The sequence below is a fragment of the Papaver somniferum genome, chromosome 3 (assembly GCF_003573695.1).
Source record: "Papaver somniferum cultivar HN1 chromosome 3, ASM357369v1, whole genome shotgun sequence".
NCBI lineage: Eukaryota > Viridiplantae > Streptophyta > Magnoliopsida > Ranunculales > Papaveraceae > Papaver > Papaver somniferum.
In genome coordinates, this window is record NC_039360.1 from 155,913,386 (window position 1) to 155,936,285 (window position 22,900).

General features: G+C 36.8%; 2 protein-coding genes and 1 pseudogene across 3 annotated transcripts in view; 1 reads left to right on the plus strand and 2 right to left on the minus strand.

Annotated features, from left to right (window-relative positions):
• LOC113357724 overlaps window positions 1-5,011 on the minus strand; it is a 7,929-nt gene extending 2,918 nt beyond the window's left edge. The window contains exons 1-3 of one of the 2 annotated variants that reach the window (XM_026601169.1): window positions 4,941-5,011; window positions 3,395-3,458; window positions 417-1,764 (exon numbers count right to left, since the gene is read on the minus strand). In XM_026601169.1, coding sequence (XP_026456954.1) covers window positions 682-1,518 — 837 coding nt within the window. In that variant the 5' untranslated portion in view covers window positions 1,519-1,764; window positions 3,395-3,458; window positions 4,941-5,011 and the 3' untranslated portion in view covers window positions 417-681. Of the gene's footprint in view, window positions 1-416; window positions 1,765-3,394; window positions 4,038-4,940 lie in introns of those variants that run through there. The other variant, XM_026601170.1, reaches the window with a different exon arrangement.
• Window positions 5,012-12,826: 7,815 nt separating this feature from the next.
• LOC113357726 lies at window positions 12,827-15,035 on the minus strand (annotated as a pseudogene).
• An 824-nt stretch (window positions 15,036-15,859) lies between these two features.
• LOC113357725 (L10-interacting MYB domain-containing protein-like) lies at window positions 15,860-18,182 on the plus strand. The gene is made up of 3 exons (XM_026601171.1): window positions 15,860-16,046; window positions 16,974-17,312; window positions 17,783-18,182. Exons 2-3 carry the CDS (start codon window positions 16,980-16,982, stop codon window positions 18,080-18,082), a joined length of 633 nt encoding a protein of 210 aa, XP_026456956.1. The 5' UTR covers window positions 15,860-16,046; window positions 16,974-16,979; the 3' UTR covers window positions 18,083-18,182.
• Window positions 18,183-22,900: the final 4,718 nt, after the last annotated feature.

The following is a 22,900-nucleotide window of genomic DNA, read 5'->3' on the forward strand; positions in this document are numbered from 1 at the left end:
AGTCAAAACTAAGAAATTTTATAATTTCTAACCAAATCTCTTATCATGCAAAACCATCAAAAGCAGGGATACTTTGAAGAAATTAAGTTTGTAAACAAATATGTCAATCCATGGTTAACACAATATCTTCAATAAACATTAAGTTAATGTTGAAGTAAAAATGCAGTAACAACAGAAAAATGGAGAAAAACATCAAATGAAAAAGAATCGAAAGAGAACCCCCTACCTTGATGGGAGCCAATTACTTCTCCAAATTAGACAATGATCTGCTTGAACCAAAAGACTCTCTTCTTCAAGTTGGTCTTGGAAATCAGTAGAAGAAATATGATGAAAAGAAAGAAAAAGTGGAAGGACAGGGAAAAGAAAATGGTTCTCCCTTTAAGAAATAAGAGTTGTTTTCGTATATTATGAAGACCTCCCTAGTTAGCTCATGTCGATCACGTGGCACTCATGCGAAAAAGAAAAAAAAAATTCTAGCCTTCTCCAGGGTATCTACTAATTATTCTCACCTATTGCTGCTAAGGGGTGACTACTTAGCTCAAACAAACATTCATATGGGTTGGGCTAGGGCTCAAAGCCCGATGAAAATATTCGTGTCGCTACATCATTACACCCTAAAAAGAATTGCGTCCCGCAATTCAAACTAAATCGAAGAGCTATGAAGATTACCTTCAACTAGCTTTAGTGTGAAACAAAAATTTTAGCGCGAGAATGATAAATTAGAAAATTACCCTTGATTACGGAACTTTCAGCTTCCCCTTTGACCTCTGCGACATGATTAAGTTTTCCTTGAACGTTTTGTTGCCATTGCTGGAAGGGTGATGTGTTGTTGTGAGGGTTATAAGGATGTCTGGCATAAATATTTTGTTTACGCGCATTCGGCTGTTGAGGTTGATTTGCGTCTTGTGGTCCTTGGTGTGCTGGTGTTGGACAATCTCTCACAAAGTGATCTCCTCCGCATCGCCAGCAACCGCTAACTTTGTCCTTGTTGGTGTCTGAATCATAGCGAGCACGTTTATGGTGAGATGACGAGTTGCTTCCGTTCCTTTTCTTCACCTCATTATCCTCCCTTTCATTTTGTGCTTTAACCATGCTAGCCTCAATTGCCAGTGCTGCCTTTAAGACGTCATTATAATTCATGTGCACGTGTCCAACGACGTGGTTACGAATACTTGGCCTCAATGCGTCTTCAAATTTGCGAGCCCTTAATTCCGCGTTGGGGTCGAGATGTGTTCCGTAACGTTCAAGTTCACTGAATTTCTGATCCAGCTGCATAACCGTCATACTACCTTGCCTCAACGCAGCAAATTCAACACACTTTAATGCCTTAACTGTCGGTGGAAAGTACTTATTAAGAAATAGCTCCACAAAATTGTCCCAGCACATGTTGCTCACATCTTCCATGCGCTTGACAGATCTCCACCAATGTTCGGCGTCTCCCTCAAACAGGTAAGTGGCAAGTCTAACCTTCTTCTCCTTCGGAATTTGCAAAGCCTCAAACTCTTTCTCAACGCCCATCAACCACTTCTCCGCCTAGGTAGGCTTTGCCGTCCCACTAAAGTTTCTATCTTTCCCTACCATTTTCTTAAATTCCTTCAGGTCCATAGTAGTTCTCATCCTCTTACGGTCTTTAACGGCTTCAACAATAGTGTTGACAGAACCCAACAGTTTTTCAAAGCCATTATCAAGACGTGTTGTCCTCTTGCTGAGATTATTTTTCTTGCATACAGAGCTCGAGGTTACAGATTTTGCACACTTCGACATCTTCAAAAACAAACTAAGCGTCAGATTTATAATTTGTTAGTAATGTACATTACTAACACACGAAAATGATATGTATATCACAGTATCTGGTTAGTTTCCCCCAATCCCCAAAACCAATGCGACTCTTTCAAAACAACATTACTACTGAAGTCTTGAAAATTTCAAGAAAAGCTTGAACCAAATCATCATGATATTTAAATAATTTCAAAGTTGTATAACAAATCAGGATAGGTTAACATGAAAGAAAGGAAATGTTCTTCGTAAACTGAAACATATTCAAATACGGAGCATCAACTGTAGTTTTTCAACAACCAAAGTGTACGAAAATAAATAGATATTTAAATATTGAGCATTTCACCAAGTAAGAAAACCAAACACAGTCCCGGTAAGTCGGAACCTTTGCTCTGATTACCAACTGTAACGGACAGGAGAGTTTCTTCCTAATGAGTTGGTTTTCAGCCCATTAGCAAGGCTAAGTCCCCGGTACGTCACTCGAAAACGGAATTAAAAAAAAAAAAAAAAGAACACAATACATACATACACCAAATTTAGAAATCATGCAACAACTGATACAAGGCTAATAGAATATCTCCGTCTACGAAAATGTGAATGGATCAAAAATTAATGGTAGAATTAAGTAACAAGTATGTTAGTGCATTTACAAATAGAAATTTTATGAGAAAGGAGAGTACACAACAAAATCACATAGGACGGATTCAAATACTTAGAAGGGTGGGTTTTTAGGTTTGACACTTATATTATTTCAAATATACTAATCCAATGAGGGAAATATGCAGTTAAGTTGAAAATCACAGCTCAAGAAAAACAAAGCAAAATGGAGCACACAGCTGCCGTCCCTGTTAATCTTGTGGCTAGCAAAAAAAAAAAAAAAAAACTTAGTATTGCTTGGTAAAAATCCAAAAGGATGTAATATGAATCCCTTGAAATGCTTTGAAATTTGAAAGAACACATGCATTTTAATTCTCCATATAAATACCTTAAAAATTCAAGTACTTAGTTCTAAGCTTAAGATTTAACAAACCCGAAGGCACTATAAAAAGAAATGTAGTAAGTAAAGCCAAAAAAAGAAAATGCAGTCGGTGTCCAAAGGAACGCCACAACTCTTTATTACATAGCTAAGAAACTCCAAAGGGGTAGTAACAAATGAGAGACAGAAAATATGGTAAATGCACCATGCAATAAAATAAACAGATGGTTTTACAAATGAAGCTCACAAATTACCAAAGCAAGGTTTAGCATTCAGAACAACTAAGTGGCACAAGATCTGTAGTTTGAAACAACAAGATACTAGCATTTAACCTCAATTACTAGTCTTACATTAATTTAAATAGAAATTTCTTAAGATAGAAAAACTGAAGAGGTAGCAATATGTAAACAAAACATGCATATTTTCAGATTTGACGGCAAAATGAATGATGTAATTGGTTCTTTAGACACCTAAAGGTCAGACCTCCCCTTCATTACACCACCAAGTTTCATTTACAAACCACCGAGATTCTGTACAAGTTCCCAACAACAAAATAAAGCAAAATGATATGGGACTAAAACAAAAACTAACTACTCAGATACCCCTGTGATATACGATATCATAAGCTTACAAAATACTAACTTTCAAGCGCTAACAGCTTTCCGTAAGCTCTGTCCGGCTTACAGCTGCAACTTCTCTTCGTACTCTGAAGGGGGAAAAAGAACAAAACAAACGGGATGAGCGAATGCCCAGTAGAGGGTATAACAACGAAAATGTAATGCCAACGCAAAATATGTATGAATAGACAAGAGCATCAGCTAAATAAAAATGCAAAAAAAGTAAATCTTAAGCAAACATAGATCATAAAAATATTCAGAGCCGCAAAAAAAAAAACATTTACTCTACTTCACATGGCCATAGCCACCGTCAGGGTAGTTCTGGTTACCAGCCATCGTTGCCGCAACGATCTTCCGGGTTGCCACCGCGGTGGTGGGATGCCACTTAGGCCCGACGTTCCTAAAGTAGAGTGCTTTATAGTTCTTACTGGCAGCAATCTCAAGTGAACTCTTAGATAAAACAAGTATTTCTTAACCATGGCAAATTCACAAAAATTAAAGGCAACAACGCCACAACTTACACCAAAGGCTTGCTCCTATGTAAAAATGCCAAACTGGAAGTACAGTCAATACACAAAGATTAAATACATTCATTATTAAAGGAGGTAGTAAAGTCACTAGCTAGAAGAAGTAAGTAAAGCTACAGACAACCATGGGAAAAGGATTTATTTCAAGTCTACATAAAATGAGAAATTCGGCCAAAGCAATTTAGTCTCAACCGCCAAAATGAAATCAGCGACACAAAACAAAACGAGAAAACCAAATTAGTACAAGTTGATCTGCACAACATGGGTAGTTTTTGAATTTCACTCATAAGCCAAAATTGGAAAATGAAACTCTTAATACTGTCCAAAGTAAATTTAAATTGAGGCCACAAGCTGGTGGAGATATAAAAAAACCACATATGAAAATGAGACAACTTTTCATTTATAAAAACAAAGCTTATTAATCTTATCAAAATCAAATACAAAGGTTTGATTTCATTTTAACAAGGAGTATACGATCAGACCAAAGAATCATTGGATTTAATAGAAATATGGGCTAAAAGTTAAGATGGGAAAACAAATTAATAAGTAAAACACCTGGTTGTGACCAAGTTAAAACCAAAATTCTATTTTGTTTTCTTAATCAAAACATCCATAAGATTTAACCAGTAAGCTAGTGCAAAGATTGGGTCTCATTGCATGTACCAAAAACAAAACTCATTAAGTAATTTTCGCAAACAGATAATAAGCAATTGTAGAGAACCGAAATACACACTGGATTGAAAACAAAAATCAAAAACTGAATGACTGCAAAACAAATCATTTATACAATTGTAACCAAACCCAATTCAGTACGCAAGAGTCAAAACTAAGAAATTTTATAATTACTAACCAAATCTCTTATCATGCAAAACCATCAAAAGCAGGGATACTTTGAAGAAATTAAGTTTGTAAACAAATATGTCAATCCATGGTTAACACAATATCTTCAATAAACATTAAGTTAATGTTAAAGTAAAAATGCAGTAACAACAGAAAAATGGAGAAAAACATCAAGTGAAAAAGAATCGAAAGAGAACCCCCTACCTTGATGGAAGCCAATTACTTCTCCAAATTAGACAGTGAACTGCTTGAACCAAAAGACTCTCTTCTTCAAGTTGGTCTTGGAAATCAGTAGAAGAAATATGATGAAAAGAAAGAAAAAGTGGAAGGACATGGAAAAGAAAATGGTTCTCCCTTAGAAGAAATAATAGTTGTTTTCGTAAATTACGAAGACCTCCCTAGTTAGCTCATGTCGATCACGTGGCACTCATGCGAAAAAGAAAAAAAAAATTCTAGCCTTCTCCAAGGTATCTACTAATTATTCTCACCAATTGTTGCTAAGGTTGGGCTAGGGCTCAAAGCCCGATGAAAATATTCGTGTCGCTACAGCATGCGTTGATATTTCAAGCATGTTTGTCAATGTTAGTGATCAAATCTATAAGTCTTGATTTCTAGCCTATTTATAGATGTCTCGGACTAGGACATAGATAGTGTAGTTGAGCTTAGATTTCATAGAGTTCATCATTTGAAGACGAAGAACTACTAAGGGGAGTTTATGGAACTTCTTCGACAAAAGGTATGTGGAGACTTGAACTCATCTATCACTTGGAAAGTCTATTTATACTATCTCCTATATTAAGACATAAGTCGTGTTAAGATATAGTTTTCCATACACACATTTGAGATTTCGAGCTGAGTATATCTCGCTTACATATTTCTGGAAATATGTGTTGGTAAGCTTTCGCTTCGGCCAAGTTCATCTTATATCATGAGAAAATTACCGAGTAACATCCTACATGGTTTGTGTGATACAGATGTAGGCTTGGAGTGTTTCGATAATGATTATTTCAATATCTTGAAAATTACTTTGATGCTAACAGTGCGTGAAAACGGCCATTGTCATTATAGAAGAATGTTTCAATGATTGAAATAAAGAGTTGAGAATGTAACCATGTCTGGATATAAGCATATATAGTGTGTTCGCACATTAATGTATAAATCCATAAACTGGGAGCCAAGTTTATGCATATGTGTGTATACGAAATTGGTGAAGGAGACAGGTTAAGTATGTGTACCCGTACGCATACTGGTAGAAGTTTTCGAACCGAAAATTTCTGCTGAATTTGGTTTTGACAGACTCTTAACTAGTCACCTTAAGTATGCGTATGGGTACGCATACTGGCGGAAGTTTTCGAACCGAAATTTTTTGCTGAGTTTGGAAACTAAACAAACTCAAATCTGGTTGCTTTAGTACGCATACCCGTACACATACTTAAGTTGGTTACTTTGTCAAATCGGTCGGTTCATGGACTTAAACATTTAAATCATAAGGAATGCAATCTTTGCAAACCGTGGCTATAATGTTCATGATTGATTCAAGTGAATCAAAACGATTTGCTTTCAATTGTGTTTTCTATTGCAATTGAACAACTCTTTAACTAGTTTCATTTGAGTCATTTGAACTAGTTATGGTTGAGATGAATAAGGTTGATATGAGAGTAATCATATGGCTAACCTCGGTTAACTATTTGTGAACCAACATGGTGTACACGTTTAGGTAATGTTACATGAACCTAAATGAGGGTACATTTCATTTGTGTGTAACAAGCTAAGTTCGATATAACGGTTGAAAGATATTAGCTTGGTTGAATCAGGTTTCTCATCTAACGGTGAATATTGAATGCTTTGTTACCAAGGTAACTTGGATTGCAAACTCTGATTTGAAAACTATATAAAGGAGAACTCTAGCAACAGGGAAACCTAATCCCCACACTTCTTGTGTGTGACTAGTTGCATAACTAGAGTCGATTCTCCTTTAACCTTAGGTTTCTTCTCGAGACCCTGTAGGTTAATGACTTGAAGACTTCATTGGGATTGTGAAGCCAGACCCAACTATTCTCTTTGTAGTTACGTGATCTGATCTCACTGTTTCTATCATGTTGAGTACAATTGAAATAATTGGCTCGAGATTTTATATCTCCGATAGGCAAGATAGAAAAGTAATCACAAACAATTCGTCTCATCGTTTGTGATTCCACAATAACTTGTTTCGCTAGTCGATTAAGTTTGTTGTGAGGTGATTGATAATTCTAGGCTGTTCTTCGGGAATATAAGTACGGGTTATCAATTGGTTCCTTTTCACCTTGATTTATCAAAAGACGGAATAAAAACTCTTGGGTATTTTTGTGGGAGACAGATTTATTCAATCTTATAGACTTTTCTGTGTGAGACAGATTTGTCTATCAAGTCTTCGACTTTGGGACGTAGCAACTCTTGGTTGTGGGTGGGATCAACTAAGGGAATCAAGTGCGTAGTATCATGCTGGGATCATAGACGTAAGGAGCGCAACTGTATCTTGAATCAGTGTGAGATTGATTAGGGTTATACTACAGTCCAGTCCGAAGTTAATTGGTAGTAGGCTAGTATCTGTAGTGGATTAATACAGTGCGGTGTTCAATATGGACTAGGTCCCAGGGTTTTTATGCATTTGTGGTTTCCTCGTAAACAAAATTCTGGCGTCTGTGTTATTTTTTTTCCGCATTATATTTTGTTATATAATTGAAATATCACAGGTTGTGCGTTAAGATCAATCAATTAGAATATCCAACCTTGGGTTGTTGATTTACATTGATTGACACTTGAACATTGGTATTTGGTACCGTTCAAGTTACTCCTCCTATTCTATCGGGCTCGCAGATTTCTATTTGCTAATTGTGGATTGAATTAAGAGTTAGAGATATTAAAACTCTTTAGTATACTTTATTCTAGATTGAGTCTGATTGTCTAGTTGATTCTCTAGAAAGTGTATTGGAGTAAGTCCTCTCAGATTGCCAAACGAATTGTTGGGTGTGGTTGTTAGATCCCCGCATTTTCAAAAGGCCCAATCCTTAATATCCATGGATTATCTCCATCCACGGACAGTCATCTCACCGTGAGAAATAATTTCCCCTGGATTTTTATTTTCTCCGTCAGAATCACAGATACTCATGCCACCATGAGTTTTAAAAGTTACGGGATTTTTAGTTTCTCTACCAAACTCCCACAGGCACTTATCTATCAGTGAATCTTCAAACTTCCTGGATTCTCAGCTCCTACAGATAACTTCCGCATATACCAAGCTCTCCGCGGAAAAGATTTTCTTCTGAGTTTTCTTCTTCTTTACAGCCAACTTCATCTCCAACAATAAAGATCGAGTTTCAACTCCATCATTTTTCATTACCGATGAGCATAAGCATCATCAGTTCACCAACCATTACAGACTCGAGCTCAATCTCAACAACCAAGCACGAACTGTCCATCTCCATATCCTATTATTCCTCGTACTCAACTGATCATCATCACGTTGTTGTGATCAACAATGGCAGCAACCTCTCTTCATAGATCCATCACCTGCCAATGCTCTTACTCGATCTTAACAACTGCATCAATGCTCACTGGCAATCTTCATAACCACAGCCAATAATAGCAGCAGATCAATCCCAAGCATATTTCTAACCAACTCCATCATCATCTAACTCGTTCTCACTTCCATCACTTTCATTGCATGCACGAGCCAAGTCTCTTTGTTACCAACAACATCAATAAAACTCTTCCCTCTTCTTCTCCATCCATATCTGTCTTTATGAACAACATCATCTCAGTGAACATCCCACAGCTCCCAGCACCTAGCTTCTGACCTTGTTCTCTATCTCCAATAACAACGACACTCAGTCAACTCTCGTCGTCACTGCTGCCAGCTGCCAAAACTCGAGCTTTCCATCACTACCATTCGAGCTATAACTCCATGAACCAGCCAACTCCTCCATTGCTTCACAACAACACCCCTTCCATGAACCACCATCGTCAGGCAACAGAAGCTCGTATCCTGTACAGTCCATCGTCATTCTCTGCCAATCATCAATGGCAGTAAACCAACAAACTCCACTCACAAACACCAAGCTTAAACACTGCCATGATCTTCTGAGCTATAGCCAAACCCCATTCAAACTCGAGTTGTTCATATTTAAACCACGTCCATCAATCAGTGTTAGAATACGGGCATCCAACTCAAAACCAATTGGCAATAAGTGGAGTATCTCCACACCTTATACAGACCGTTGTATGGTTGCCCTGCCTTCTTGGGTCTTACTGGGTCCCACGTCTCATACATGGCTTGGCTGTGATAACATATTAGAATACGGGCATCCAACTCACAACCAATTGGTGATGAGTGGAGAGGCCTTAAGGGATTATAAACCGCAGGATCTTAGATTGCCCAACAATGTGGGACTAAGTGGAGTAGCTCCATACCTTATACAGACCGTTGTATGGTTGCCCTGCCTTCTTGGGTCTTACTGGGTCTCACGTCTCATACATGGCTTGGCTGTGATAACATATTAGAATACGGGCATCCAACTCACAACCAATTGGTGATGAGTGGAGAGGCCCTAAGGGATTATGAACCGCAGGATCTTAGATTGCCCAACAATGTGGGACTAATAATCTCAACACGCCCCCTCACGTGTAGCCTCGTTGGGTCTAACACGTAGACAATAAATCGGGTGACGCGGAGTAAAGGCGCGGTCAATGACTCGTCGCAAATAGCCTGCTCTGATACCATGTTAGAATACGGGCATCCAATTCAAAACCAATTGGCAATAAGTGGAGTAGATCCACACCTTATACGGACCGCTGTATGGTTTCCCTACCTTCTTGGGTCTTACTGGGTATCACGTCTCATACATGGCTTGGCTGTGATAACATATTAGAATACGGGTATCCAACTCACAACCAATTGGCGATGAGTGGAGAGGCCCTAAGGGATTATAAACCGCAGGATCTTAGATTTCCCAACAATGTGGGACTAAGAATCTCAACAATCAGCAACACCGATTTTCAATTGTCGATAATGGCAACAGAGACCATGCACCAATCACTACTTTCCTTCACTGACTTCTCATCTTCCCTTTTGTCTCTCGAATTCACTCTTTCAATCACCATCATCACCGGGGATCACTTGACTTCCCTGAATTGCGATAATACATGAAGAAGATGGTGACGCCCTGAGCAATAATACTGGGTGCCTTTAGAAATCACCTTTCAACTATCAGTTTTGCAGGACTGACAGTTCAGTCTTGTAGGTTCTCTACGTTTCGACAATTTTGGCTTGCTTCAAATGCTTCTAGATTTTTTGTACAATGTTAGATTGACTCGATTCTTTCACCGTTGGCTTCGTATTTTCGCCCTACTCGAGATGATATCAAGAACTCCTAGAATTGCACGAGTTCCACTTGGTCTTTGGCCCTTCTCTGCTTTTAGCTAACTTCTTTTATTGCACAAATATGTGTCAATTCACTTCTTTTGGAGGATTCGCCTAGGAAAATATAAATAAAACAAAACAAACGTAATATGCAATAATTCGCAAGAATATAAGCTATTGCTAGCATTGATTCGACACTAAATATATGCAAAATATGCATTTAACATATAACCGATCTGAACCCATGTATGTGACTTGGTAGGGACGATCACAACTAACTATCGTGACTTGATATGACCGATCACATATTAGTCTTAGAATTCTGGTTGAACCAATTCTAAATTTGTTTGGAAGTGTGGTAGAACCGATTCTAAGATGCAAACCCATGTAAATTTGGAATAAGGATTTGCAGTGTAAAGATGTCAACATACTTTGAACACGAGCATTACCTCTTATCATTTATTGTTCAAAGATATTCCTTGGTACTCAAGGTGATCTTGTGCCGAAATAAATTAAGAATCTTTTAATTAAGGTTTTTGGTTTTATATGCTTTTATTACTAGCAATTAATGCATAGCTCTAGAGAATAAAAATTAGTAATGTGCATTTACTAATTAGAAATTTTCTATGAGAGATTTCAGAAATATTGGACCAACATTTATTGGAATTAGGAAAACCGAATTTTGGCATTCATTGCATATATTAAGAATATTTTCGGTTTTGGAAATTCCTTGGTGTCCAAATATCCCTGGTATATAAATACCTAAGTTTGCATTTCTACCAAACTATACTAAGAGCCAGGCAAACCTAAATCGAATCTATCACTCTCTGAATCTGGTCTGATATTTAAATATATAGTGATAAAATGAGATGAAAAATTTAATGTCTGCTGCTATCGACCGGTTCTTCAACGAATATATCTTTTTGACTCTCTAATTTTCAGATTATAACAAGAAAAGAAATAGTGGAGAGACGGTGGTGGTGATGGTGCGGCGGCGATGGGTGAAAGAAGAGGAGAGAAATAGAGAGTAAATTTAGTATCAAAAAGATCTGTTTCTTTGATCTTTTTCCTCGGTCTCGAATTTTTGTTTAGCAGTTAAAACTTTTAGATCTAATAAAAGTGGGAGGGTACTTGGTATTAAAGACAAAAATGAGTTTCTTTTTCAGAATACAGAGATATAATTATTGTTGGCAGGGATATTTATGATAGGATATTTATTCAATTTTCACAATAAAATAAATTTTGTAAAAATTGTGGTAAATATTCTCATAATTCAAAAGCCCCGGTGTAAAAGATGAGAATTTTTTTAAGCATAAATAAAAGGTGAAAGATGATGTTAGTAACTAATTTGAAATTACTTGGAGTATGCAACTGGGAAAAATGTAAAAGCCCTAGATGGGCTTGTTTAACACAATGAGGTATTTATTTCTTTCCGATTCATAATATATGCACTGCTAAGTGCTAAAGCCCTTACAAAGAGAACCATTTTTTGGGGACTACTCAAAAATGGTGGGGATTACTTCGTGATAGGAATGTCTACCCTATACTTATAAGGGATGTCCTAAAGGATGGAAATGATTAACCTTCCCTTCACCTATATATAATCACCTCCTCCCAACACCACCACCACTTATATATATAACCACCTCTACCCATGACCACCGTCGCTCACCACCACCAACCAGCACCGACCACCTCAAATCACCACCACCGCCACCTCTATATATAGCTTAATTTAAATCATTAACAAAACAAAATCAAAATCAAAATTATAACAAACCCATTACTTTTCATTCGTTTTCCTTTGAAAAAATGAGAAGTTATCATCAAAATGAGTTGAAAATGGAAGTTGCAGATAAAAGTTCGGCTAGGAATTATCTGAAAAACTTTGTCGAACTAGCCGAACTCAACTTTAATGGAGGTTTTTTCTTTCAGAGAAAAATTCGGTTACGTCGCAAAAATTTTTCCTAACCGAACTTTTAGGAAAACCTATATATCGAGTTCGGTTACGTCGCACTTTTTTTCTCCTAACCGAACTTTTCTTTGAAAACCTATATATCGAGTTCGGTTACGTCGCAAATATTTTCATTTTATTTTCCCACACGAACTTTTAGTTCGGTTACGTCGCAATTTTTTTCTCCTAACCCAACTTTTCTCTGAAAGAAAAAACTCCATTAAAGCTGAGTTCGGCTACCTGTGTTTTTAGAAACATTAACCGAACTACACTTGCAAAATGAGTTCGGCTACCTGTTCTTCAAATGTTGTAACCGAACTTTGTTAACGAAACCGAAATCAATTTGTAAATTGTTCATTTTTAGGAATGTTTTGGCCAATTCAAGCACCATTAACTAAATTTGAAGTATCCGTGAGTACCCAAAAACATCAGACTCTTGTTGTGCCTCTTAAAGAAAAAGATCTAAATTTTTTTCTCCCAAAACCCTCATCTTCATTATCATCTTCATCTTCTTCTTCTCCCTCTCTATAATTCTTTTTTTTGAAAAAAATCAAATTATTAATTTAATCTCACTAATCATTAATTAACTCACTAATCATTTCATTAATTTAATTATCAAGGGCAAGCTTGGTATTAAAAGAAAAGTTAGATAAAAGGTGACTCATTATTATTTCTAATATCCACCCAAAAAAATGGAGAGTAGTCCCACCATTTTTTGAGTAGTCCCCAAAAAACCGTTCTACAAAAAAAAAAAAACACGTAAGAATCTGCCGCCCAAAAGAGGAAATGCCAATGATAAAAGGAGGTATCTTATTCCAAAACGGCAGGCGTTAATTGCCGTGGTGGTGGCGGTGCAAGAGAAGTTGGCAACTTCATCTTCTTATTCACCAGTTCAGGGGACATGCCATCAAGTGTTGGTAATAATTTCTTCTCCTTGCATGATTGAATTGCTCCATCAAACATATCTTCCCAAGTGTACTTATACTGAAATCCCAAGTCTATTAGTTTCTTAGAAGAGAAACGAACTGGTTCAATTGACTCATCAATTCCGTCGAACCTACATATTTTACAAATCGACATTAAGAAGATGATCAAGAGATAAACTATGTGTAGAGCTAGAGAGAGAGAGAGAGAGAGAGAGAGAGAGAGCAACAATACTTTGTAGGGATGCAGTATTCAGGGTATCTGTTTCGAAGCATGTTAGCTAGCTGATAAATTGTGGTGTCTTCAGAAGAACAAATATATCTTCCCTCAGCTTTAGGATTTTCCCAAAGGAAAATATGGGCATTACACAAATCATTTAAGTGAACCAGTTGAATTTGCTTCAAATTGAATAATGCGCTTCGTTTCTTGTTCCAAAATTTGTTAGTCACAAATCTGTATTGCACAAAAATTTTAAGTTTTACTACTAAGCATACCCGTGATTAGAGCCAAGGCCGTGAGCATGCTAGGCGGCATGCTATTCATAAGGAAAGGACCCACGACTAATGTTGGTATGACTGATGAAATGTATGTCATTCTCCTCTGCGAATTCCTGCGCAGCTTTCTCAGCCAGTGTTTTTGATACAAAATACATCTGATTTAGCCAAACGAAGCCACTTAATCATCAAAATTATCATTTCAAGAGACTCTTGCTCAATAAAGTTGGGAATCGACAGTACTATTTTCTCTAACTGTCTGAAAGTAACCCATTCACGACTTTGTGTGAGAATATTACACAAGCTTTACACCGTTGTTGTTAAAATGGTTGTGTGCTTCATCATAGAGAAAAAGTTTAAAATGTTGTATGAATCCGTCGGGAATTTTCTCACTGTGGGATCCCTTTAAAATGATGGCTTTAATTTGGATTTGAAAGTTACCAGGTTGCTTTTTTCGCATAATTTGGTGCCATTTCAAGCTTGGGTTTGCCTAAGCAATATAGTTATCCATTTCAATCTTCAAATTATGTTGTAAATTATTTTGCAGTAATACGTACCCAACCAGTCATCTTGGTCTTCCTGATGAAGTCAAGATCACTCCATGAGGATTCATCATAAACCGGCTTTTGGTGCTCTTCAACGTTTACAGTTCCAGCAGAAGTTGTGAATATAACACGCTTTACCGTCTCGGCTTTCTTACAAGACTTCATCACATTTAAAACCCCACGAAGTGTGGGCTTGAGGATTTCATTCTGTATTAGACTAATAATTATACTTCAAAACTTTCCCTAATTAAGGAAGAAGCAATTCTCATTTGAATGACCGAACCTCGAGATCTGTTGATTCAAAGTCCATTGGAGTGGCTAAATGAAAAACGCCAAATAGATCCACTAGTCACTCCATCGAAGCTCCCTTCATCGTCTAGGTCTGCTTTCCATATTAATCGTTCTTTTGCTTCGGGTATAGCCAATAAGTGCTCTGTTTTTTCGATATTAGCTGCAAAATCGCAGTTAGATACGACTAATTAGAAAACAATAAGTCGCATAGAAAATCATTTCCATCATGTTTAGAACATAAACATGAACAGTGATACATAGTGTATTATTTTCCAAAAGAAAATGATGGATGATGTTATTTTGAGAAATTGAGATACAGTGGTTGTAAATACTAAAAATGTGTATAGGAGGAGGAGAAGTCCTGAACTGGGGTCGCGTACTGTTGCACGAACGGTGTAGCCTAGTTGAAGCAGTCTCATCACGAGCCAGGAACCCACATACCCGGCGGCACCAGTTACCACGACAGGACCGTTCATCTTCATTTGATCTTCATCAATAATGCCAATAGAACCCATTTCTTCGTACTCCCTTTTGTTTCTTTCTCAATCAAGTTTTGATAGAACAACAAGCCAAAGAAATCGAGATGGAAATGCTTATGTCTCATCATGTTTCTAATGTGTGTTTATATATAAACAGTCTAGCTAACTCTGATAATGATATTGGTAGCTACAACGTGCATGATTTTTGACATCTAACCCTCAAACTAGCTCAGAATGCATTTAGATATGCAAAGTTAAATGAAGAGTAGAGACAAAACGAGAGAGAAAGGTAGATATAATGCATCTTCCAAGTCGATGACCATCCACGTGATTACCTTACACGTACTACAATAATAGTCCTTGACCTCTGTGACTGCCACTCCCTATACACAACGAACGACCGTCCTTGGCTCCATTGTGAGTCGTGACAGGGAATCTCTTGTCAACACGAATACAAAACTACCATTAGGCTTGAATGGTAGCTGAATAAATGAGTGGTTGAGGTTTGGTTGTTGTGTATATATATACACGTTTGGTTGTTGTCTATTACAGTATTTTCTTCCAAAGTACCAAGTACACACGACATCTAGACGGCAGGTAGTTATCAATTTGAGGTGAACATAGGTTTTGGTAAGAAGTGACCCTCAAGTAATAGTACGTACTAGCTAGCCTATTAGGGGCGGGCGGGGCGGTGGTTGTACGAGCCTTACCACGGCTTATACAAATTTTGTGTATAGATAATGGGAAAGATAGATTTACAACTTGTTTGTTTGTAGCTGACTCGGCGTCTAGGTCAGAGTCAACCCCTGACTCGCACCGAATCAACAGTCAGGCTGTTTGTTTTGCATTTTCTACAACTCCTGACTCACAAGCTGACTTACTGCCAATCCCTGACTCGGACCTATAGAGTCAGGTGTGAAAATGCCACTGGCTCAATCACTCAAACCACTGAGTCGTAAGAATATACAAAAATACCCTTGATCCTTTAAATCGGAGATTTCATTTCATTTTTCTTTTCCTCGTTTCTTCCGTCAAGTTTTTCCATCGAGAGCAGAAATGGAAGATTGGGGAAAAACCTAGATCTCCTTCTCAGAGAGTTATCTTCTTCATCCCTCTCTTAACAAATCTACTAGTTTCTTACTGATCGTTTGCTTCATCACTCGCAACTAAGTTCTCAACTTATCACTTTCAACTCATCAGCTTGTTTTAGAAGAATCGACATCAGGTATAATTTCGCATCTATATACTTTCTATCATTTTCATATGGGGTTTTGATGATTTTGGAATATTGGGTTTCTTTTTTGATATCCTAATTTGAGTATTTGATGGTTGTTTTTGTTAGCTTTTTGTTGTTTGTGAAAATGCCAAAGAGAGAACTGTTTTACTTGATCATTATGCATGATAGAATATGTCATCTTATATGGATTTCGATGTCATGTCCTACCTTTCAAAGATTATTGAGAGTTTTGAGTCAAGATCAGTTAGTTGTACCCAGAAATTGTTGATGTCATTTTTTATGACTTCCATTATTGGATTTGTTATATTTGTATATCTAGTTATAAGTTAAAAGCAGTTGGAGTAGTATTTGCTATATTATTTAGTTGATATACATGTATATATGGACTTGAATGAGTGAAAACTCTAAAATATACATGTTTGTGTTTCGCGGTAACATAAAAGAACATTTTAATTTGTTGCTACATAGTATTTGGTTTCGTGCATGAACACAATATAACATCTAATTGTTGTGTCAATGATATCTAAGAAAGGGTGATGGGTAAAGGGTGTGCTAAAACCTTCTTTGCTTTCTGTCATGTCAGTTTCTTCATACATTTTCAAGCTAGTGATTTCAGTAGGCATATACTGTCAAAGTAGGAAGGAAAAACTGAGTTAATGGTCAGTAGTTGTGATTTTAGTTGCATTCTTTTGGCGAATCTCTCTTTTGATATTAGGACAGTAATGAGGATCTGGTGCCAACCATTGCTTTTACTTTTCGCTGTCAAATATTATATCTTCATTTTAAACCCGTATATCCTGAATGCATAAAGATCATGCCTAGTGGTAAATTACTTTGTATGGTAATTCTCAAAAGTTAGCACACTCTTTTTGTTTCAAATTACCCACGTCTTGCATTTGTTTTACTTTATGCTAGTTCTCTATGGAGAAAAAGGAAGATGAGAAAGCAAATAAGATAACTTTTAGGAGCGTCCCAGAATTTAGAGGGCTATTTATTGACCAATGTTTGGCACAAGCTACTGAGTATGGATTTTCTGGAACTTCTTTGAAGCAAACTTCGTGGGGAAATTTGTGCAAGTTCTTTTCTGAGAAGTATGACTGCACCATCACACAAAAAAAGTTGAGAAACCACTGGGATTACTTGCGAACCCAATATGTCACTTGGTCCCGTCTCTTAGCAAGAACCGTCCATGGGTATAACGCGGAGACGAACACATTTGATTGGAGCGAAGAGCAATGGATTGAATTAGACAAGGTAAGAGACTATTTCAGTTTTGTTTGGACTTTATGATTGAATTAAATTTATGCTTGTAAGCCCTGGTCTGGCTTACTTCTATCGTTGTTTTTCTTTAAATGCCGCTCTGCCATCAGGTTAAGCAAGTTAAGGAAATGTGTTTTGGCTTTAGGGCCAGTTAGCCACTTCAATTAGACCAATTAGTTGTTAGTTCTCTTGCTTTAAGTCTAAATTAAAATTATACCTTGTCCTGTGATTTTAGGTTTATGTGCTCCTTTAGATCATCAATAACAAGGGTATCTCCATATATGTGAAAAAGGCTAATGTTTAAGGGGCTTTGCTTGTTACTGATTTTATTTTGCGCATCTTCCGTGTTAAATGTTTGCATAACCTTAATGAACCGATAATGTTCTGTTTGGTGCATCTAATTATAACTTTGATTGTATAAACAGCTGAACATATTTATTGATTTTACTTTCTAATTGATGCAGACAATCAAAAACGCCAGTCAATTCAAGAAAAAGGGACTGGAAGATGCAGGGAAGTTTCAGAATTTATTTGATGGAAAATTCTCCACTAGAGCTAATAGAGATACGCCTGGAAGAGTGGAACCGCCTTGTTCAGCTGGAACTTCTACAACTGCAGGGGTTTCAAATAATGGATCTGAATCTCGTACAAGTCATGGAAAAAAAATCATGAGGATGACAACGAGGTTGATTCTAGTCTCAATACAAAGGGGAGTGGCAGGAAAAGGAAGAAGGAAATGGAGGAAGAATCAAGTGATCTATTAACTGAGAAAGTTTGTTATTTTAACATCGATGGAGACTCATCTTCAACATAAGAAACTTGCTCTAGAAAAGGATACGCAGCCGAATTCGTGAAAGCTTTGGATAATTTACTTGAGACTGATTGCATCGCAATGGATGAATATTTGATCATAAGTCTAAAAGCTTCAGAGATGCCTGGTTGGCAGAAATTGTTTGTCAGTTTGAAAAGCGATGAGCGTCGTGTTGCCTTTTTACACAAACTTTTAAAAGAACGTTGAGAAATCTTGAATACTCATCCATTGAGATGTTGAGAAATTAGGAAATAGTTAGAGATGTTAGGGTTGCAAATATTCGTGTTTGTTAATTACATACTCGAGTTTTATTTTATGTTGAATGTTGAATGAGTATTTATTGAAGTTAATGGATGAATCAGTATTATTTGTGCTTATTTGTGCTTAATGAGTGAATGTTGAATGAATGAATCCGTATTTTCTTATTGGTTACATTCAATTGCTTGCTGGTTATTTTCTTATTTATGCTTTTAACCTTTTTCTTTCATTTCATTGCAGATTGAAAGGCTACAAGGAAGACGGTTTAGAGAAGGGGGGAACTTAAATACAGGCAAGTACTCATTTTCTTATATAGGTTTGTGAATGAATGCTTGTATTGTATTGAAATTGAGTTTGCTGGATTCCTTAAAAGTATATGTGCAATTGGGTATTGGGTATTGTTTGAGTACACCAATCTCTACTAAATATTGTATTGAAATTGAGTTTCTTTCATCTACTTGGTCTTTTCAGGAAAATAAAAACGTTATTATCTCAACTAGTAGTTTTATGCTTGTTAGTGAAGAAACTTAAGAAGGCTAAACGGCGTGTACGCCCGAAGTACAAGAAGTCAATTTTAACGGGAAAGGATTTCACCCAAGACCTGTTAGATGGAAATCCTAGGAATAGATTGGATTATTCGGATTCAGTAAACATTTCATTGGCCATGCCATGAATAAGTTAATATGAGGGTGTGAAGTCCTGGTTCCCCTCTTTTGCCACATAATATTGCTCAATGTAGTTGACAGGGATTCTTGTTTTACACTTTGGTCATTCGCATTGTCATACCTTATTGATTTACGCTTCAGTTTCATTTTTCTTTCCTTACTTTGGACTAGCATATATCTTACCTCTTGCTGCAGTTTCATCAGCATGATTTCATAATGTTTTTGTTGAAAATTTGCAGACAAATACTATCTATGTGATGCTGCGTACTCTCATACACAGGGGTTTATGTGTCCGTATCGCAACATAAGGTATTGGATAGGTGATTGAGAAGTTTAATCAATCCCATGATCGATTGAGGAATGTGATTGAGAGAGCATTCGGGGTATTGAAAGTAATATTTCCCGTCTTAAGTAAAATGCCTTCTTACTCATTTGGGACTCAAAGAGATATCGTTATTGCTTGCATGTCAATACATAACTTTCTACGTCGTAATGCATTGGATGATTGGCTATTTAAAGAATATGAGAATGAGACATTTGATATGAATGAGACACAGGTGGAAGTCGAAGTGGAAGCGGAAACGGAAGAAAATGCACCTCGTCTGTTTGGACGACAAGAGCAGATATATATGAACAACTTACGTGATAAGATAGCTAGTCTCCTTTAGATTTTGTTGCTTCTTTTATGTTTGTAGGAATGAAATCTTTAGATTTTATTGTTTGGTTTTTTTTTATTTCAATATATGAGATGGCCAGTCTCCTTTAGATTTTATTGTTTCTTTTATGTTTTTAAGACTTTAATCTTTATATTTTTTTTGTTTTATGATGTCTAATATGTTTAATTCCATCAAAAAAGGAAGTTGTTTAGACTGGAATGGAACAATTTGTGATGTTTCAGTAGTGATAAATGTTATGGTTTGAAATGTGCACAAGGGCATTTTCTGTCCAAAAAAATCCAGTCAGCTGAGTCAGGTCTGACTCACAAAGCAAACATATTTTCTGACTCAGACCTTAGTGAGTCAGATCCAGATGAGTCAAGTAACTTTACTCAGATCCAGACGACTCAGACGAATCAGCTGCAAACAAACAAGGTGTAGTTAGCACAACAATACCCCGTCAGACGTAATGCAATTTTGTTTTCTCGAACGGATAGAGGGTATATGATGATCATGGCGGGTAAATTCCATGCAACTCTGTACTGTGGTTGAGCTAAGGAGATTTTTCAGGCACCTTCCGTCTCTAAATGGAAACACTGGTGCACAATTTCTTGTTTCCGGAAAATGGGTCATATGACCACAATCCATAAAGTGTGGGAGCAATGGACTTGTAAATTATAGGTCTAGGTGAAAAGACGTAAGAAAAATTGGTCATGTATACCCTTAAATTTAAACTTTATTCTTTATCACATCCTTTTCTCTCTCCTATTTATTTCTCTCCAATTTAAAATTAATCGTGAAAAAGGTATTAACTTCCCAATTATAAGTCGGATTTTAATAAAATTTATATTTTTGGAAAGGGCTCGAAAATCTCTACAAAACAAGATCCACCCAGGTGCAATTGGCCAAAATTTATTTCCTATAAAAATATGCATTATGCACCCAGGTGCAAAATAGACAAAATTTATCTTTTATAGGAATATGCGTTATGCACCCAGGTGCAACCTGACCAAAATTTATTATTTATAAGAATTTGCATTATGCACCCAGGTGCAATCTGGCCAAAACATTATTCCTATACGAATCAGAAAAATATACATTATGCATTTGGGTACACCTAGACAAAACCTATTTCCTATAAAGATATGCATCATGCACTGGACTGCATCTTGTGTAATTAGGGGATAAATCTAGGTTTATCCTACTAATCAGCTGCAATATAATATACACAACCAAAATCGTTTAGTTCATGATCTCGAGCAATCAATCTGCCACCATTACCATTACATTCACCTTCAACACATCAACCAAAAGCAAGCATTCAAGAAGAAAATAATGTGACTAACAAAAAATATAAAAAAAATACACATTATGTACTCGGGTGCAACATGGCTAAAATAATTTTTTCTGTTAAAATATACAATATGCACTCAGGTGCATCTCGTGGATCAATCTAGGTTATAGTGTTAGTTGAAAGTTATAGTAAATAAAATATTATTCTAGTATCTACTGCTTCCAGTATCACTTCTTACTTTATCCTGAAACTCAACCAACCCAACATAGTCCGAGCACCATATACTCTGATTCATTCAATCACTGCCTCGAGCCGTGAGTAACTTCCCATTTTTCTTCCCTCCTGGTTACTCTTGGATGCAACACCTTGATGGACACATTTTTGTGTCCAAATTGTCTCGATTCTATATATTGATAGTGCTCATTTGTGTACTTATTATGGTGTTTTATGTGTGTGTAGGTATTTTTGTCCAATAAACATTTTTGGAAAAATCGGCTCGAAAAGCGCACCCGGAGGACACTTGCTATTCGGACTCTCACTATGGATAAGGGGTACCCGAATTACTAAGGGGCACCCTCAGGACACCCCAAAGGCACCTGCTATCGGCACCCTTCTTTTTCACATTTCAAACAGATTTTTTTTGGCGGGAAAATGAACCCACACACCTGCAGATTAGGGTTCGGAATTCAACAGAGTTTTAGAGAGATTCAAGGTCTGATTTTCGTTGGGCTGGACTTCCTAGAACATTACAGGGTTGTTACGTGTGTTTGGATCGAATGAATTGGGCTGAATAAGCCGGGAAAAGGAAACATAGGTGTAGGAAGTTCACGGCTTGTAGCGAACTTCTGGATTTGGTTTCGTCTGAGATACAGTCGGATTTGGTTTTCGCCTTGGAGTCAGTTAAGCCTGTTTCTATAAAACAGGACTGGTAAGTCTGTCAGATTCGATAAAGTCGTGAGATTTCGTCGAGTTCAAGCTAAACATAGGTTAAGGAATTTTCGGGATTTTCTTCAACTATAATTGGAAGTTACGTGAAGTATTAACAGTATACTGATGGATATGATTGAGGATACCATCATTGGGAGATTCTGTTACGTTGGATTAAACTTGGAAGACGCGTGCATAGAAAGCTAGAGAGAATTATTCTCGGGACTTGCTGTGAAAGAATAATCGAGATAAACTTGAGTTTTTTAGGGTTTGCTTGAGAGTTGTTGCCTATATATAGGTTGGTTGCAAGTCATAGAAGGGTTACGTACTTTTTGGGGAAGTTTGGAAACAGAACAGAGCTAAGAAAAATTGACAGAGAAGAATAGCCGAGTTGCAGTCGAGAGGAAGAAGAAGAACAGAGAACCGTCACCTTTTCTTTCAAACTGTAACAATTACCCAACAATTATTACTGTTAGTATTTCTCTGTAACACTGCTTTCTGTGACAGTGCGTTTTGTAACAATTACAACTGTTACAAACACGCTGCTTCATACCTTCTCTTCTATTTAATCAACTTTTGAGCAACAAACATGTATCTTGAGCAAGTGATTAACATGAGGAGCTAAACCCCCTTGCTGAGGCGACGGAGGAAGCCGTTTTTCCAATTATTATGTGGTAATTTCTATTTTTAATTATTTTTGCGATTTCTTATATGATTTTGTGCCTTGAATAAAAATAGCTTTAAGGACTAATAATTGAGCAGTTGTGGTTTCTTTTGATAGAGCATGCTTAGCCTAGGTTTCTTGATGTTATATGCTTCAAATATACAATTGTTACTTTAAAAATCTACTTTTGAAATATTAGAATCACTTTAAATGGAAAAGAATTGCATGATATTAATTAGATTGAATCACTGATAATTGGTTAATGGTGGAATCCTGAGTCTCAGTACATTTTATAATCTTGATAACA

Coding starts and splice junctions, on each gene's coding strand:
- LOC113357725 (XM_026601171.1), top strand. CDS start 16,980: ATGGAGAAAAAGGAAGATGAGAAAGCAAATAAGATAACTTTTAGGAGC. Junction 17,313..17,782: donor AATGGATTGAATTAGACAAG/GTAAGAGACTAT, acceptor TAATTGATGCAG/ACAATCAAAAACGCCAGTCA.